Source organism: Cricetulus griseus, chromosome 2, assembly GCF_003668045.3.
Source record: "Cricetulus griseus strain 17A/GY chromosome 2, alternate assembly CriGri-PICRH-1.0, whole genome shotgun sequence".
Taxonomy (NCBI): domain Eukaryota; kingdom Metazoa; phylum Chordata; class Mammalia; order Rodentia; family Cricetidae; genus Cricetulus; species Cricetulus griseus.
Window position 1 is genome coordinate 15,066,778 of NC_048595.1, and position 17,575 is coordinate 15,084,352.

At 52.1% G+C, this 17,575-nt stretch overlaps 1 protein-coding gene across 1 annotated transcript in view; it reads right to left on the reverse strand.

Annotated features, from left to right (window-relative positions):
• The window catches only part of Kif17 (kinesin family member 17), a 31,540-nt gene that overhangs the window by 8,953 nt on the left and 5,012 nt on the right, over positions 1 to 17,575 (reverse strand). Inside the window, exons 2-7 of the mRNA XM_035439483.1 lie at positions 15,327 to 15,473; positions 14,504 to 14,605; positions 9,711 to 9,900; positions 6,070 to 6,522; positions 4,705 to 4,814; positions 91 to 168 (exon numbers count right to left, since the gene is read on the reverse strand). Coding sequence (XP_035295374.1) covers positions 91 to 168; positions 4,705 to 4,814; positions 6,070 to 6,522; positions 9,711 to 9,900; positions 14,504 to 14,605; positions 15,327 to 15,473 — 1,080 coding nt within the window. The remainder of the gene's footprint in view (positions 1 to 90; positions 169 to 4,704; positions 4,815 to 6,069; positions 6,523 to 9,710; positions 9,901 to 14,503; positions 14,606 to 15,326; positions 15,474 to 17,575) is intronic.

The following is a 17,575-nucleotide window of genomic DNA, read 5'->3' on the forward strand; positions in this document are numbered from 1 at the left end:
TGGTGGAGACAAGGAATCCTAGTCCCAGGAAGAGAAGGCGCAAGTCAGACAGACTGGGCCAGGCAGTTGGAGGGCTAGGCAGGTACTCACAGTGTCAAGGAGGAGGCTGTCAACCACCTCAGCTTCTGACTTCCTGTCACTGGGCTCCAGCAGGTCCGTCGAGGATGGCTGACGGTGGGGTGGGGGGATAGGTGAGGGAGAGGAGAAATGATCTGGGCCAGAAATCCCCTCTACTTCCTCACTGCCCTGACACTTCATCTTGCCTTCTTGGGGGCTGCAGACCCACCCAAGACCTCCTCTGCCTGCCTGATGTTGCTGTAGGGGTGAAGAGATGAGAGGAGAGACGGGACGTGGGTGAGTGCCTACAGTGTCCCAGGGTACGCTCTGTGTCAGTGCATGCAAGGCACAAACTAGCATTTCTACTATTCAGAGGGGACCTGTGGCCTAGAGAGGCAACTGGCCAATGCTGCACCACGAAGTGGCAGCTGGGATTTCAAAGGCCTGGTTACATGTATGTGCATATGTGCACACATGTGCTTACATGAAGAAAACAGAAAATGGGGAGAAAAGAGTATTATTTTCTTAAAACAGGAAAGGCACCAGAGATTAGGCAGGAAGGGACAGGAGGGGTACCCCCAAGTCCTGTGGGTACCTCTTGTGTCTCTCTTAGGCTGGGAGCTCAGGATCACTACGGCAACTGAGCAACCCACCCTACTTCCCACACACACACACCATGTCCCGTCAAAGGAACAGGTGTCTGCCTAACATGACTTGGGGGCTCCATCCCAGCTTTCCTAGTGTGTGTCTGACAGTATGTGTCCTTTCCAGACCATAGGACAGCAGTCTCCCCGAGAGGCCACCCAGTCATGGAGGACACATGTGGTCACTGGTGAGCAGCAGAGATCAGCAGCCCCGTGTAGACGATAAGCCCTGTGCTCCCAGCCCACCCTGCCCACTCCATAGGACTTTCACTACCTGCTCAGGAGTCTGGGGGACATCCTTCTGGGACAGGTCCGTCATGGCCACAGTACAGGACAGTGTGGATAGTTTGGCTTCCACTTCAGCAAAGGGTTCTTGCAGGTCTGCTAACACGTGCATGGGCTCCAGTGGGGGCTCGTCCTCTGGGACGTAGTTCTCTGCCTCCAGTGAAGACGCAGCAGCCTCTGGACCAAGATATTCATCAGAGAAGTACCTGCTCTCCGCCAGCACCCCAGGCATGGAGAACTCCACGTTGGAAAGCTCCTCAGGTCCAGGGAAGGCCTCTGACATGGAGGAGTCTTCGAGGGTAGATGACTCATTAGACCCAAAAGAAATCTCTGACCTGGACGGCTCCACATTGGACAGTTCCTCAAATGTGAGCGGAGCTTGGCTCTTGGTGACCACATCACCAGGCAGGGTGTCGGGCATGGAGAGGATGGTGGGCTTCACCGCCGTCTCATACTGCAAAGCTGGTAAGTACTCAGACCCGTTGGCTAACTCGGCCCTGGACATGACCTCTGTCTTATAGAGGACTTCTGCCTTGAGAATTGCCTCTGCAGCAAACAAGAGTGTCTCACAGTCTCCCAAGGGGAAGGTGGCCTGTACCCACTGTATCTCAAAGACCAGCTTGAGTCGGAACCTTGAAGATCCCAAGAGCCCAGCTCCATGTCATCTGTCCCTGCTCCACAGCCTTCTCTCCAGAGCCTAACCCTGCCTTCACCCCCTCCTCCAGGAAGCCATCGCTGAGCAGCACTGACAAGCCAGAGGTGGCCCAGCTTGTAGACACACCACCCCAAGATAGTGTTGCGTGACAATATCAGCTTTGGGCCCAGAGTGCCTGGATTCCAATCCTGACTCTGCTACTCCCACTGTGTGGCCAAAGGCAAGTCACCTCCCCGCTCTGGGCCTGCTTCCTCACCTCCAGGCAGATGGTAATGCGGTACCAGCCTGGCTGGATTGTAAGGGGTAGAGAGTCCGAGCCTACCCTGCAGATGAGCCTTCACGCATGTCACCAAGAGGGAAGACAGCAGGTGTGCTCCCGCTGCCCCAGGACAACACACACCTGTTTCTTTCTCCTTGCGTAGGTTCTCCTCCAGCGTGGACAGCTTCACGTCATATGAGTTACGCATGGCAGTGATGTCCTCCTGCAGCCTGACCCGAGACTCTTGCTCTGCCTCATAGTCGGCCTTCAGGCGGGCCAGGCGCTCTTCATACTCCTGGGGTGGTGGGAGACACAGAGGTGGTTACTGACCACCACTTAACCTGCCTTCAGAACTGACCTCCAGTTCTAGACACTCAGACGACACAGGAGAGGACCAGGTGAGAGTCCCTTTGTCGAGTGGGGGTGACAGTTGGCGGGTGACAGTCCCTCTGCACTGCTCTCCTCGCAGTTTTGATGGATTAATGCTTTGCATGTGCGTTTTCAACGGAACCTTCCACAGTACACTGTGTCATGAATGCCCTTCCTCCTCTAGTCAGTGTTTCTACCCAGTGGTACTCATACCATTGACAATGAAATACTGGATGGCAATCCTCCAGTCCAAACCTCCCCATTCTGACTGGAGGCTGAAGCCCAGAGACAGTGCCTTGGGCGCACAGCAGGGCTGCCTCCTGGCCAGGGCCCTCTTTGTACATGCAGGGGCTTCATTCTAGGGTCTGACTATCCCAGGATGTATTTTGCAGCACACAATGGGAACTCAGAGAACATGACTCAGAAGAAATAGATGCATAGGAGGATAGGTGGGAAGGAGGAAGACAGCCACACCTCTGCTTTCCATCACAGCTCAAAGCAGAAATTCCAGTGTCAGAAATGGAATCCTGGGACAGCAGTGTCTGCTAGCACCCTCTGATGGCCTATACTGTCCACTAGGCAGGCGACACCCATGGCTTCCATGAGGTACTCTCCAAAGTGAGGTGTATTCTCCTTGGAGACCACTAGGGGAGGCAACATCCAACCTACCAGGCCACAGGAGCCTGCCTAGAAGGTTCCATTCCAGGTACTGTCCAGTTCTCTCCTCCCCTGAGGATATGTGGCCCAGATCCACTCATCACTGTGGGATTGCACAGCCACTCCAAGTCACTAGGTGTGGCTCCTGGTCACTGGTACCTGCAGAGCATCAAGGCTCCTAACACAGGAAGGGCTGCCCCCTTTTGAGATGCTTAGCCCTCCCCAAAGAGCCTCTTCTAACTGCCACCTCCACAAAGGGCCAAGATCTGGGTCCTAGAGACAGACTCAACACTAAGACCTATCTTAGATGACCCCAAAGGCCAGAGCTCCCAGGACTGGGGCCACCAAGCCAGGTTCCTGGTCCCACAAGCTGACAAGGATCTTGAAGGCTGGCCCCTAATTGAGGTCACAGCTGAGAGACAAGGCCCCTGGCTGTAGATGTAACCAGGCCAGAGCTGCTTCTGCCTAGTATCAGGGTTCCCCCCTCAGGAGGAGCCAGGTACCTACAGGGACAATCCAGTGTCAAACCACCAGGCAAGGTGAGCAGGCAGCCTTTAAGTGGCAGGAGCCTCTGGAACCCACAGAGCCTGGAGTTGAGGGGGGCTCTCTGTCATGTCTTCTTATGTATGTGTCCCTGGAGATCTCCTGTCCTGCTGCTTCCCAGGGATGCTAGGAGATGAGTGGTGAGAAGGCCTAGGTGAAGCCAATGCTGTACTTTCCCTAGGATAAACTTGCCATGCTGCTCTCAGGCCCAGGCTTGGCAGTGGCACCAAAGGCAAACAGACTCCACTCTGATAGCCTGGTCTCCACCAAGAGCCCTCCCATTTCAGGGACACAGTTCAGGGGACATCAGTCCCCAAACTCCTTTTCTAGCATGCAGTGGTTTGAAGGAAAATGGCTCCCAATTAGAATGGCACTATTAGGAGGTGTGGCCTTGTTGGAGTATGTGTGCTCTTGTTGGAGGAAGTGTGTTGCTGTGGAGGCGGGCTTTAAGGTCGCATACATGCTCAAGCCACCCCCAGTGATACAGTTCACTTCCTGTTGCCTGTGCAAGATGTAGAACTCTCAGCTCCCCCTCCTGCACCATGTCTGCCTGCAGGCTGCCATCTTCCACCATGATGATAATGAACTGAACCTCTGAACTGTAAGCCACCCAATTAAATGTTTCTCTTTATAAGAGTTGCCGTGATCCTGCCGGGCTGTGGTGGCGCACGCCTTTAGTCCCAGCACTTGGGAGGCAGAGGCAGGAGGATCTCTGTGAGTTCAAGACCAGTCTGGTCTACAAGAGCTAGTTCCAGGTCAGCCTCCAAAGCCACAGAGAAACCCTGTCTCGAAAAAAACCAAAAACCAAAAAAAAAAAAAAAAAAAAAAAAAAGAGTTGTCATGATCATGGCATCTCTTCACAGCAATAGACACCCAAACTAAGACACAGCATTACCAAGGAGACCTTCTCTTGGGGATGTCCCTGGTCCTCAGTTCTCCCCCACACAGGTTCTACTGTGACACCAACAGCAGTCTAAGTCAGGAACCCAAGTTCCTGGGTCCTAGATCCAACTCTTGGATATTCTCATCTTCCCTATAGCTTGGGAAAAGTTGCGACATCTCTTTGAAGCCCAGCTTCCTCAGAAACAAAAAGGGCACCATGATGCCAACCCCATGGGGAGTGAATCAGGGTGACAACCTACAGGCACCGGCTCTCCTTGAGACACCCTCTCCTTCACACTGGCTCTCCCTGGGATACCCTCTCCTCCATATTGCCGACTCGCTGGGGGTCTCACCTCCCGGATCAGCTGCTTCTCTGCCTCAGTGTCATGCTGTACAGCAGCGGGAGGCAGTTGCTTCTCCTCAGGCTGAGCAGGGCTCACGGGTGTCTGAGTGGACAGCAGGGCTGAAGATAAAGAGACATGAGGAGTCAAGAGCGAGTGAGGCACCCACTCTATGTAAAATGCAATTGACCAGTCAGCTGAGAGTTCAGGACATTGGGGGAGTAGCGCTAGACACAGCTCCTCACCACGTGCACTGTGCGTGCACTAGGGGAGAGAAGCAAGCGAGTGTGCAAATGTGTAATGAATACAAAGGAAAGGCAGGGGTGGGGTGCTCAGAATCACAGACTGTTGTGAGCTGCCATGTGCTCGCTGGGAATCAAACCCTGGTCCTCTGGAAAAGCAGTCGGTGTTCTTAACCAGAGTCACCTCTCCAGCCCCAACAGTAAGGGTTTAGAGAAGTGGGTCACAGCAGAGGCCATGAGACAAGGGCTATTCCATAGGTGGGGCTGGCCTGCCTGGATTAGGGGCAAGAAGAGGGTGTGGGGGAGAGAAATGGAAGCCAGCAGAGGCAGGCAGAAGAGGCAGACAGACACTCCACATCTTGCTAAAGGGTCAGAGAGAAGAGGAAAATGCACTAACAGGGAAGAGGGAGGCTGAGAGGCCCTGCATTAATGTTACTGAGCACTAGGCTAGGAGTCTCGCACACAGTTAGAGCAGCACACGGTCTGTGGTCTGCGAGGGTGGGTGGGTGTTGGAAGGATGGATGAGCGGGCACTGTGAAAGCCATGGAGTGGGTGGAAGGGAGGCAAGAGCGTGGGAAGGTATGAGAGGGAGGGGGGCTTTGACGGGAGGAGATTGGGCGGTGGGTAGATAACGGTCTAGAACGGGGCAACGGCGGCAGGTGGACAGGAGGACCAAGGGGCTGGTGCTAGACTCTTCTATGCTCACTGTTCCTAAGAGATGGCAACAGAACACCCTGGCATCTCCTCAAGCCCTGCAGGCCTGTGTTTCTATGCCTGCCAGATGACAGACTGCGAATGGCAGCTGCAATTCCAGGAGCTGGGGTGGAATGTGAGGAGGTGAGTCACCCAGATGCTGAGTACATGACGCCCCTGCCGCTGAGCCAGGCAGACAGCTGGGTAGACAGATGAGCAAGCCTGAGGCGGGGAGTGGACTGTGAGCTTATGGCTGACTGGATATGCCAGCCAGCCAGGCCTCTCTCTGGAGCCACAGGCAGGTAGAGGCCATTACCACTCAAGTATGTGAGCTGAGTGGTGACAAAGGACCTGCCTATGGGGGTCAGAAAAAGTAAGGGCATTTCTTTCGATGGGAAAACTGCTTGGCCCTCCACTCTCCTGCTTCCCCAGGCTGTCCCACCTGACAGATGGCCAGGGCCCATCTGCTGGGCCAGGATGGCCTTTAGCCTCTTGATCTCCTCCTGGTACTCTCGAAGTAGCGCGTCCTTGGGGTCTTCGTTAATGCGTGGTTTGTTCTTGATATTCTTGGCTCGGTTGGCATAGCGCAGGGTGCTGAGGCTCTCGTCGTAATTGTTGTCGGCAGGAGACAGGCAGGCCACCATCAGAGTCTTGGTGTTGCCTCCCAGTGAGTCCTGTAGCAGTCGCGTCAGCTTTGAGTCTCGGTAAGGGATGTGCTTGCAACGTCCATCCACCAGAGCCGAGATGACATTGCCCAGTGCTGACAGTGACAGGTTGATCTTGGTGGCCTCCTTCAGTCTTTCCCCTGTGGCCCCAGTCTTGGATTGTCGCTCACTGCCTGCTAGGTCTACCAGGTTGAGTTTGCCTGCACGGAGGTGGTCCTTACCCCGTTCATCTGCAGATAGGCAGGCAGGGAGCAACAGCTGGTGAGCCCCACATCTTCCCAAGGTGAGGGTGGCTGGCTATCAGGCCCTCGGGGCTTCCTACCCGCTTGGGGCTACATTTGAGCCTACCATGGTACAGGTAAGGAGACTGAAGCTCAGAGAAGGCATGGAATTTTCCCAAGGCCACCCAGAAGCCAAGGAGGAAGCGGGGAGGGAGCTGGAGAGATAGCTGAGAGGTTAAGAGCACTGGCTGCTCTTCCAGAGGACCAAGGTTCAATTCCCAGCACCCACACAGCAGCTCACAACTGCCTGTAATTCCAGGTGCAGGTGATTTGACACACCCCACACAGACATATATGCAGGCAAAACACCAAAGCTCATGTAAATAAATCATTTAAAAATTGCCGGGCATTGGTGGACACGCCTTTAATCCCAGCACTCGGGAGGTAGAGGCAGGCAGATCTCTGTGAGTTCGAGGCCAGTCTGGTCTCCAAAGCAAGTGCCAGGATAAGCTCCAAAGCTACACAGAGAAACCCTGTCTCAAAAAACCAAAAAATAAATAAATAAATAAAAATAAAATAAAAAGAAGGCCGGGCGTTGGTGGTGCATGCCTTTAATCCCAGCACTCGGGAGGCAGAGGCAGGTGGATCTCTGTCTGGTTTACAAGAGCTAGTTCCAGGACAGGCTCCAAAGCCACAGAGAAACCCTGTCTCAAAAAACCAATAAATAAATAAATAAATAAATAAATAAATAATATAATATATACAGAAGAAGCCTAAGCCAAGGAGGGGAGACAAGGTGGGCACTCGGGGCTGCCTGATTCCAAAGTTAAGGGGCTGTTCTATGGGGACAGCAGTGTCTCTTTCACAACAGATTGGACAGACTTCAAGAGCAGAGGATGGCAAAGGGGAGATGAAAAGATCGCCAGGGGAGTGTACCCTTCCATGCCAAAATTACCCGCTTTGAAGGACAACCCTGCCCTCTCCCATACTGTATGGCATATTCACAGTCACACACCTCTCTATCCTCCAAGGAATCCATCTACAAAGTAAGAGTAGCCTTGACTGCTTCCTACCAGGAGTGGATGTATACAGTCAACTGGCCACATATTCTTTGACCAGTGCAAAGCAATCTTAAGGGAAATAAAATGTTTGCTGATATTAGATGGTGTGAGGGAGGGATTTGGGTCCATAAGATCTTTTTTTTTTCCTTTTTTATGGAGCAGGAAGAGACTAGCTGCGTTTTTGGAGAGTGCTTGTAGACTGTACCAGGATAAGTCATGAGTCTTGAGTATGTGTGTGCCCCATGCTTTCACCGTGGTCTAGCCTGAGCAAATGAGTCTCAGAGCAGAAACGGCCTTGTACACAAAGGTGTACATGACAGCATCACCCACAGCACTGTGAAGCCAGAAACAATATCAATGCCTCATGGATGACAGCTGAGAAAAGGGGTGAGAGGGGCACCCTCCAGCCACCACTCAGCATCATGAAGACCCTCCAATGGTTCATAGAAAGAGCAAAAGAGAGGAGCTAGAGAGAACAGACTTAGCCCTTCAAACCTCTGCAAAGCCCAAAGAGTGCTTGTGAGCTTCTCCCTCCAGAGTCATGCAGCTGTCCCTGCCCCAGTTGCAACTGTGAGGTCATATCCTCTTCAGGTGGGCTCCCCAGGGACACGCATGTGTTGTAAAATATTATTTTAAGATGCATTGCATTTGTTTATGCTGGGGAACATTTGTTTAATGATGCAAAAGATGTGTTGCATTCTTTTATGTTGCATTTGTTTAACTCTGTGAAGCTGTGCTACTTTGCTTGTCTAATTAAGATCTGAACAGCCAATAGCAAGGCAAGAGAAAGGATAGGCCCGGCTGGCAGGCAAAGAGAATAAGCAGGCAGAGAAAAAGATCTAGGAGTAAGAGGAGGAGGAAGACACAAGGGGTCAGCCACCCAGCTGCATGGCAAACCATGGAGTAAGAAGTAAAGAAAAGTATACAGAAACAGAGAAAGGTAAAAGCCCAGAGGCAAAAAGTAGACAGGATAATTTAAGAAAAACTGGCTAGGCTGGGTGTTGGTGGTACACGACTTTAATCCCAGCACTCAGGAGGTAGGGGCAGGCAGATCTCAGATCTCAAGGCCAGCCTGGTCTACAGAGCGAGTTCCAGGACAGGCTCCAAAACAATACAGAGAAATCCTTTCTCGAAAAACCAAAGGGAAAAAAAGTAGCTAGAAGGAAGCCAAGCTAAGGTCATAAGAAAGGATAAGACTCTGTATATAATTTATTTGGGAGCTGGGTGGCAGGCTCCCCAAAAAAGCAAATAACAAAAAAGTAAAGGGCTAGCAGTTAAACACACACACACACACACACACACACACACACACACACAAACAAAAAACCAATTACACTCAGGTTGACGTCCTTCACTCAAGCAAGCACCAGGGTGCCGGTCTGAGAACAAGTTGCCCAAGTTGCTGAACAGACAGGTGAAGCATAGGGAGCCCTCATACAGCATCTCCCCTCATGCAGCATCTGGCCTGTAGGTGCTGAGAGTAGATGCTGATTTTCTCGACACAGTAGCTTTTGGAGCCTATCCTGGAACTCGCTCTGTAGACCAGACTGGCTTCGAACTCACAGAGATCCACCTGCCTCTGCCTCCCGAGTGCTGGGATTAAAGCATGCACCACCAACGTCTGGCTTCTTTCTCCTCTTTCTCAACAGCTCTCCCAGGAAGAGACAGAGGGGCAGAGAAAATTACTGAGAAAGAGGAGTCATGAGGCCTGAGTAACACACAGACCTCTGGCCCTTCATATTTTCCAGGGATGAAACCCAGGGCCTGGAGCAGGCTACTCAAGTACCAAGCTCCTGCCCCATCTCTGAGACTCGATCTTCAAATCTGTAAAACGGGGGTGTGAGCAACTAGTTCATGGGAGGGTTGAAAAGAATAGATGAGATAATGGGTGTAATGGGTGCATGCTGCCTGGGGCTCAGTGTTATCTGTCACTTCTGTGGTTTCTAGTGCAGATCTAGGAAACAGGTCCCAAGCATGGGAGGACCCTTGTCTGTTTTCTTCAGGTAGTTAAGGTCATCTTTTCCCAGTTTGCCATGGGGTTCTCTGGGCTCCGAAGGGGTGAGACGCCCTCCTGGCAGAAGTGGGAACCTGGCTCAGCATATGCGGGCCACCCTCTGCCCACAGCCAGCCCCGTACCCACGGCATAGATCTCAATGCTGATGGTGAAGATGGAGTGGGAGCGGGAGGAGTCCTTATTCATCAAGGTGTAGCCAACCGCACGGTTCTTCCAGCCGGTCTCCATGACGCGCTCGCACTGGGCCACACTATGCACCGTGTGCATGGACAGTCCCTTGACATACACGCCCTTCTCGGGGTGCTCCTTCAGCTGCGGGAAGGACCAGGGAAGGTTGGGATCACCAAGGATCTCTAACGAACCCAAAGGCAGGACCTCGTCCAGGCCACTTGTGCCCCCCAAACCATCCTGAAATAGGCAGAGGCCTCGCTCTAGTGGAGACAGCTGCAAACCTACCCCTGCCTCCCACCTATTGGGGGGATTTGGGGTACTAACATCCTGAACCTCAATATGCACATCTTGAAAACGGGTGTGAGATACCTATTTCATGGGTAAGGTTCAGTAAAGTGAGGCACACACAAACTTTGCATGGGACCCTCAACTTCTGGAAGCTGATGCAGCTGCCACCCAGGACTCTGAATGGATCTCCTTTGTCCTGTCCACATGGCTTCTGATATGCCCTCTGCTGATGTGCCTGGGGCAATGGAAATGTTTCCTGATTCCTGAATGCTGCCCAAGCTCACAAGGATCTCAGCTCAGCCCTCAGAGATGGCAGCGAGTAAGCTATGTGTACCCCCAACGTCTCCAGCTTCCTTTTCAGGCACCCAAGGAGCTTCGTGGCTTACTCAGAGCAGGCAAAGGCAGGATTTCTTAAGAAGAAAGAAAACCACACTGGCGAGAGCAGAATGAAGGGTTGGGTGCAGTGGGGCATGTCTGTGCTCTCTGTACTGCAAATTCAAGACAACCTGGTCTGAACATCAAGACCATATCTTGGGTGGGAGAAGAAAGGAAAGCAGAATGAAAATAGATGTTTGCCTGCCAAGTGGCCATGCTGATTGGAGCCCAGAAGGCTCAGCTGTCTACTTTAGGGGTTCCAGGAGTGGACACGTCCCCTTCTGTGCAGGAGTCAGTTGGGGGCACAGGCTAGCTCCACCTGCTTGGGTATGAAGTCCCATGGGGCTGGTTCTGTGGAACAGACAAGTAACTGAGGACAGAAAGGTTAAACGCTTGCTGAAAGCCATACAGCTACTAGTGGGGTTCCAGTGACAGAGGCTTCAGAAACAGGATAAAGAGAGTCATAGGTGACGGGCACAAAAGGCAAGCTCCTGCAAACAGAGGTAGGCAGCATTTAGGGCCCGGAAAGCAGACCACATGGATCCCACTACACTCCCATAATCTAGAACCCAGTTTGGGGCACACGGGTCTGGCAAGTGTCACCCTCAGAAAGAGTACACTGGGCTGGAGAAATGCCTCAGTGGTTAAGAGAACTTGTTGCTCTTGCAGGGGACTGGGGTTCAATTCCTAGTGTCCACATGGTGGCTCACAATCATCCAGTTCCAGGGGACACCATACCCTCTGCTGATTTCTGGAGGAAATAGACATGTACATAGTGCACATATAAACATAATACATACATATAGGCATATATACATACATACCTACACCATACATACAGGCAAAACACTCATATGTGTAAAAATAAATCCATCTAATAAAATTCTTTTGTTGTTGTTGTTTTTTTTTTTTTAAAAAGCCTATTTAGGCTGGGCAGTGGTGGTGCACGCCTTTAATCCCAGCACTTGGGAGGCAGAGGCAGGCAGATCTCTGAGTTTGAGACCAGCTTGGTCTACAGAGTTCCAGGACAGCCAGCACTACACAAAGAAACCTTGTCTTGAAAAAAATCAAAAAGAAAACAACAACAAAAGCCTATTTAGCTGGGTATGTGGCACATACCTTTAATCCCAGCATTTGGGAAGCAGAGACAAGCAGATCTCTGTGAGTTGAAGGCCAGCCTCTTCTAGATAGTGAGTTCTAAGACAGCCAGAGCTATAGGGAGATCCTATTTTTAAAAAGCATACTTAGCCACTTTCCTATTTATTGAACAGGACTCAGGCTAGATGAGGGATGTCAGCTGGCCTCTGTAGGCCTCATTAGTGGCCTCACCTATGAAATGAGGATAAACCCCCGTTTCTGTGAAACTCCATAGGAATTAAGAAGAAAACAGGCCTGTGGTACCTCAGTGGGCCCAGTGGAAGCAGTGGAAGGGGTCATGGATGCTGCCTTGAGCATAAGTTACCTTAGAAAGCAAAATCAGCGCCCCCATCTCTGACACCCTCAGAGGTCCTTCCCACCACTCTTACCCACATTCATGCCAGCACTGGTCCTGGGGAGGTACTGAATGATGGCTACCAGCTGTACACCCTATCCCCCTCAGTAACTGCTCATCTAGGCTGCAAGAAACCAGAGCCATGTCTCCATGGCAACCAGCTGTGCTATTGCAGTGATGGAGAGGGGCACAGGCTCACGGCCATGACTAGGGTCCATTTGGGAGGGGATGTTCATATGCTTTCCCTCACACATGGCTCAGGGAGGAATCTTGGGAGGCCCCTGCAGGCTCCCCTCCACCCACAATCCACTGGAGGGAGATCTGGGGCAGTGTCTATATGGGCTTGCGGTGGGGGCGGGGGGGGGAGTTGGCTTCCCCAAATCTCTATAGAGTGGCCTTTGCATTATAAAATGTACCAGGCCCTGTGCTAACCACAGGCTGAGAGCTTGCTCTGTGGAGCCTCGGGTTCCAATCCATTCCCACTCCGTGTGCTCTTTGGGTTATACACAGGCAAGTGAATCATAGATGATGAGAACAGGGTTTTCTCCTACGCTTACATGAAAGCCATCTGCATATCACCCACAGAGCAGCATATCAAAGGCCCAGTGCCCACAGAGTGTGCCCCACGGAGCACATCTATCACCTGTGGTCCCCAAGGCAGTGGCTCTCTAAGTGAGGCCTTCCCAGGGTCCAGGGCAGCTAGGAAGGCATAGAATCCACATGGCGCCTACACAAGTTGGTTGGGAGGTCTGTGAGCAGGCAGGGCTAAGACCCCAAGGCGAGCCTTCTAGAGCTCCCAGCCCCCACACAACTCCTCTGCCTGTTTCTCTGGCTGAGGGTGAGGGTGAGTCATGGCTTACAGGTTCCCAACACCCTCTTCTGGTGAGGGGGATGCTGGCAGGGAGGGCAAAGAGCTGCCAGGCTTGTACAAAGCCTGCTGCAGGAGGATGGGCAGGGTCTTGAGTGGATGGATGGAGACTGGTGGGGCAGGGGTCCAGTGCAGGGTGTGACACCTGGCACATGGGTTCTTCCCAGTCTTTGCTGAAAACAATCAATGACTGTTCCTCCCTCTCCTAAAGCTGGAATCACTGGCTTCCTGGTAGACCCGGGGTGGGGATGGGAGCTTGGTGAGGTCATAAGCATCATGGCTGGAGGGAGAGTCCAGCCTTATCCCAGCACTGAGGAGGGGTTGGTTGCATCTCACACTGACCTCTCCTCCCTGGACCAGGCCATCTGGCTTGTAAGAGTCCCAGCCAGGAACAAGAGCAGTACCTCTGCCAAGGCTAAGGCCAAAGGGTCCCAGCTGAGACCCCATCCCTCTCACTGGCTTCTGGTCCTGGCAGTATTTGTTTGTTCTCTCTCGTGCTCTCTCTCTCTCTCTCTCTCTCTCTCTCTTCCTTCTTTCCCTCCCTCACCTTCATCTCCTTTTCTCTCTGTCCCTATTTCTTTCTTTCTTTCTTTCTTTCTTTCTTTTCTTCTCTTTTTTTCCCTCCTTCCTTCCTCCCTTTCCTTTTTTTTTTTTTTTTTTTTTTTTTTTTTTTTTTTAGACAGTCTCCCTACGTGATCCAGGTTGGCCTGGAACTTGCAATCTGCCTGCCTCAGTCTCTCCACTCCTGTGCCATTGAGCCAAGTCTGGAAGGTTTCTCGACCTCTCTGGGTGCCCCAAACAGTCATGCTAGTCCAGTCTCTCTGAACAAAATCCTCACACACGTATCTTTGCTCCCACCGTTAGGAAGCAACACACTTCCGCCCTTTGAGGAGACTGAGAACAACTTACAAAAGGGGCCTGAGATTCTTCGACGAAGTCAAACCCCATCTTTACCGCCATGAGCAGTTCACCTGTCCTTGACTCTACCCCTCAAGGCTCTACTCAGCAGTTCCATGTCGTCGCTGGGTTTTTCTCTAATTCCCAACAGCTTGAAAAGCTCACATACTGAACACCTACCAGGTGCTGGCTCTCTGCTGAGGGGGTTGCCCTATTTACTCTCTTCAATCCTCAATGCCCTGTTTCAAACTGGACCAGCATGATGGAATCCTCACCATATAAATATCCGTAAAATAAGGCGTTGAAAGTTTGGGAGACCTGGGCCAAGTCCAGGCTCAGTCACTTGCTGCATTACAGAACCTGGACAGGTTGAGGCTCTCTCAGCCTCCCTTCCACACTGATAAATTAGAGATGACAACATTCACCAGCAAGGTTACTCCTAAGATGAAGTAGAATAACATGCCTGAAGAGCCAGTAAATAGTAAGTGCATCACACCTTCTTTTAGACCGTCATAATACTTTTTATCGGTGGAAGTGTTCTCTAAAATAGAAATCTATTGCAAAACGCCACCTTGTTTCAACAGAGGTGGTATTCTTCAAGGTACCAGCCAGCCTGTGTGGTGGCAGCAGACACAGTAACAACCCATGCATTAGGTTCTCATCTAAGGACTCTAGTTCAAAAGGCTGTACTCTGACTGGACATGCTGATGTTTGTCCCTGATCCCAGCACTAGGGAAACCGAGGCAGCAGGACCCTGAGTCCTAGCCTTCCCCCCTGTTGGAGGGGGGGGCTTCCTGACCATGCCACATGGAGGTTGCACCCACCTCCAGCTTCTGCTTGGTGTCAGCGCCCAGCAGGTCACGGACATCTTCATTGTAGATCTCCAGATAGGAAGCCCGGACCAAGAACTTGGTGTTTTCTGCACACTACAGGAAGTAGACAGAGCATGAAAGCATGACTGATGCCAACCCACCTGCTGCTCAAGCCTCTACAGCTAGGACATCAGAGGAGGAGGGAGGTGTCAGGGCCACATGGGCCCTCACCCTCACACTACCCTGCCTGCTCTGCTGACAAACCTTCCTCTCCGGCTCCAGGACCCTCAGACAGCTGTGTTATGGCTATTCGTTCAATGTGCTGCCCACAAACCTCATGGAAAGGGAGATGGAAACCTCCCCACTACTCAGGTGGAGAAACCACCATCACAGCTTCAGCAACTGTACCTGGATCAAGCCCTGGCTTTGGGCTGAAGAGTGGGAGCCTCTGGGGCCACCACAATTGGGAGTTGTCCAGTCTGGGGTCCAGGAGATAATTATACAAAGGGCTTCACACAAGTTTGGTCTTTAGTAATTGCTCAATACATGGAGGAGCAGTGATGTTATAACCACTTCCTGTCACCATGTTCGGAGTCATCATACAACAATGCTAAGGGAATTTTAACATTCAAAGACAGCAGGAGAAGAACATGGCACCAACAGACTCTTCTTGGTCTTCTTTTTCCCCCATCATATTTTTAGAACCCAGGACTTGCCTCTGTTGACCTATGCAGAGTCAGGACCAGGTTCTGACTGCAACCCATGGTCCATGACTCTGTCATAGGTGCCCTGGGGGCCATGTGTGACACTAGCCTTACCCATGCAACGCCCATACCTGAACGCTCTCAAATACGTGCTCGAAGGCTCTGGGAATGATGCCTCTCTGGCAGGGGGGATCCGGCAGGCCCTGCATGGTGAAGGACTTCCCACTGCCCGTCTGGCCATATGCAAAAATAGTGCCATTGTAGCCCTCAGTGACACCCTGTGTGAGAGGGAACCAAAGTCAGGTGTTCGGCTGACAGGTCCAGGTGGGCACCATGGCTCCCAGCCCACAGACTCGGGTACCCCGCCTGGGTATGTGCTAACTAAGGCACTGCTCTGTCCTCAACAGTCTGATGGGGTTAAACATTGTGCCAAGGTAGGGCTATCTAAAAGCCTGTGCTGGGGAGCCAGCTTGGTTCAAATTGTATCTCCATGCTTGTGTGGCTCCTTTGTGCACTCACTGCCGGAGATAGAACCCAAGGTCTCGCATACGCTATCGGGGGCTCTACCAACGAGCCACACCCTCAGCCCGTCTCCACTCTTCAATGCTCTTGGACTGATCTTTGGCACACAGATCCTCAGTCCTCTCGCCCGGCATAAAGGATAAGAATGCAGCCCCTTCCTAAAGCTGAATCATCTTGTGTATTTAGGCTCGGCAAGTGCAGGCAAGGACAGGTGCTTGCTAAATGTCTGCCAGGGAGCGTGGGGAGGCGGACAGTGTGCTTCTCACCCAGGCCAGGAGGGTGCACACAGGGCAGAAGTGCAGAGAAGGAGTCAGAGAAAGGAAGCAGGCAAAGCCTTCTGTATGGCAGAGGCAGAGCAGAAGCGGAGCTGCTGCTGAGGAGACTTGGGCAGGTGACAGGTGACTGACGGGAAGAAGACGGTGTTCCAGGCCAAGAGGACACAGGGGAGCGGCTGACCACAGGTGGAGTGGGAAGTGGGGTATGAATGAGGAGGCTGAGAAGCTGGGAAGACAAGCTGGGTACCACTTCTAAGGCCATTCTTCACTCATGATGCATTCATTCACCCTGCAGGAACTAGCTTGTCTTTTCTATGGCAGGAACCACGTTCTGGTTAGAGGGAGAAGGGAGGTGAACAAGTTAGCCACAGACCCTGCCCTCAGAGCTATTGGGATTCCAGATAGCAGAATGACTATGGGGCATCTGTGATGGTTTTTGTTGTCAACTTGATGGGATTTAGAGTTACCATGGAAACAAATCTCTCGATGTGTCTGTGAGGGGCTATCTAGGTAAGATTCACTGAGGTGGAAAGACCAAGTTTGGGTTAACTGAGGTGGGAAGTCCAAGGTTGGCTTAACTGAGGTGGGAAGACCCACCCTTACCATAGGCAGTCCCATCCCAGGTTCTGGAGTCCCAGGCTGAATTCGTTTCCCTCTGCTTCCTGACTGGATGAGTGTGACAGCTGCCTCTCGCTTCTGTCTCCACACCCTCCCCCCTGTGATGGACTGCACTCTCCAGCTGTGAACCCAAACAAACCCTTTCGACCTTAACTTGCTGCTGTCAGATGTCTGTCACAGCAAGACAGGAATGCTGCTGGCACAAGAAGGCCACTCAAAGTCACCCCACACACACACACACACACCGTGCAGAGGACAGCACATCCTTTTCTGCAGAGGAAACAGAAAGCCCACCCAATCTAAGGAAACTATGCCCACACTGGGGTCCTGCAGGTCCTTAGAGGTGTTGGGCTGCACACAGGACTGGGACCTTTGGGGACAAGCAACTCCAGAGAAAGGACCCAACCCTGTGCTGGGCTTCTTAACCCCACATGCAGCTAGAGCAGGAGGCACATAACACCCCTGGAGAAGATGAAGCCGTTCAAGGAGTGTCACTGTAGCCCGAGTCCAGAGAAGGGACTCTGTAGGAATATTCACAGTCACACAGCAGACGCTCATTCTCCTGGGTGGCCATGAGCAGTAGTACTGAGAAGGGGCTGGTGCAGCTTACAGAGTCTCACACATGCTACTCAACTGCTCTACCACTGAGCTATACGTCTTATTGGAGGTGTGTGGAGATCTCTTGTAGCCCAGAGTGACCTCAAAATCAGTAGTAGCTGAGGATGACCTACTGATAAGCCTGCTTCCACCTCTCCAGGAGCAAGAATCACAAGTAGATGCCACCACGTAGGGTTTATGCTGGGGCTGAACCCAGGACTGTGTGCTGAGCAAGCACCGTACCAACAGGCCACACCCCCTCCCAGCCCCTCTTTGCTCTTTCTGGTTTCAGACCTAGCTGACTCCCAAGTACAAGGATTACAAGTGTGCACCACTGCACGGACCCTTCATTTCAATGACTGGAGTTG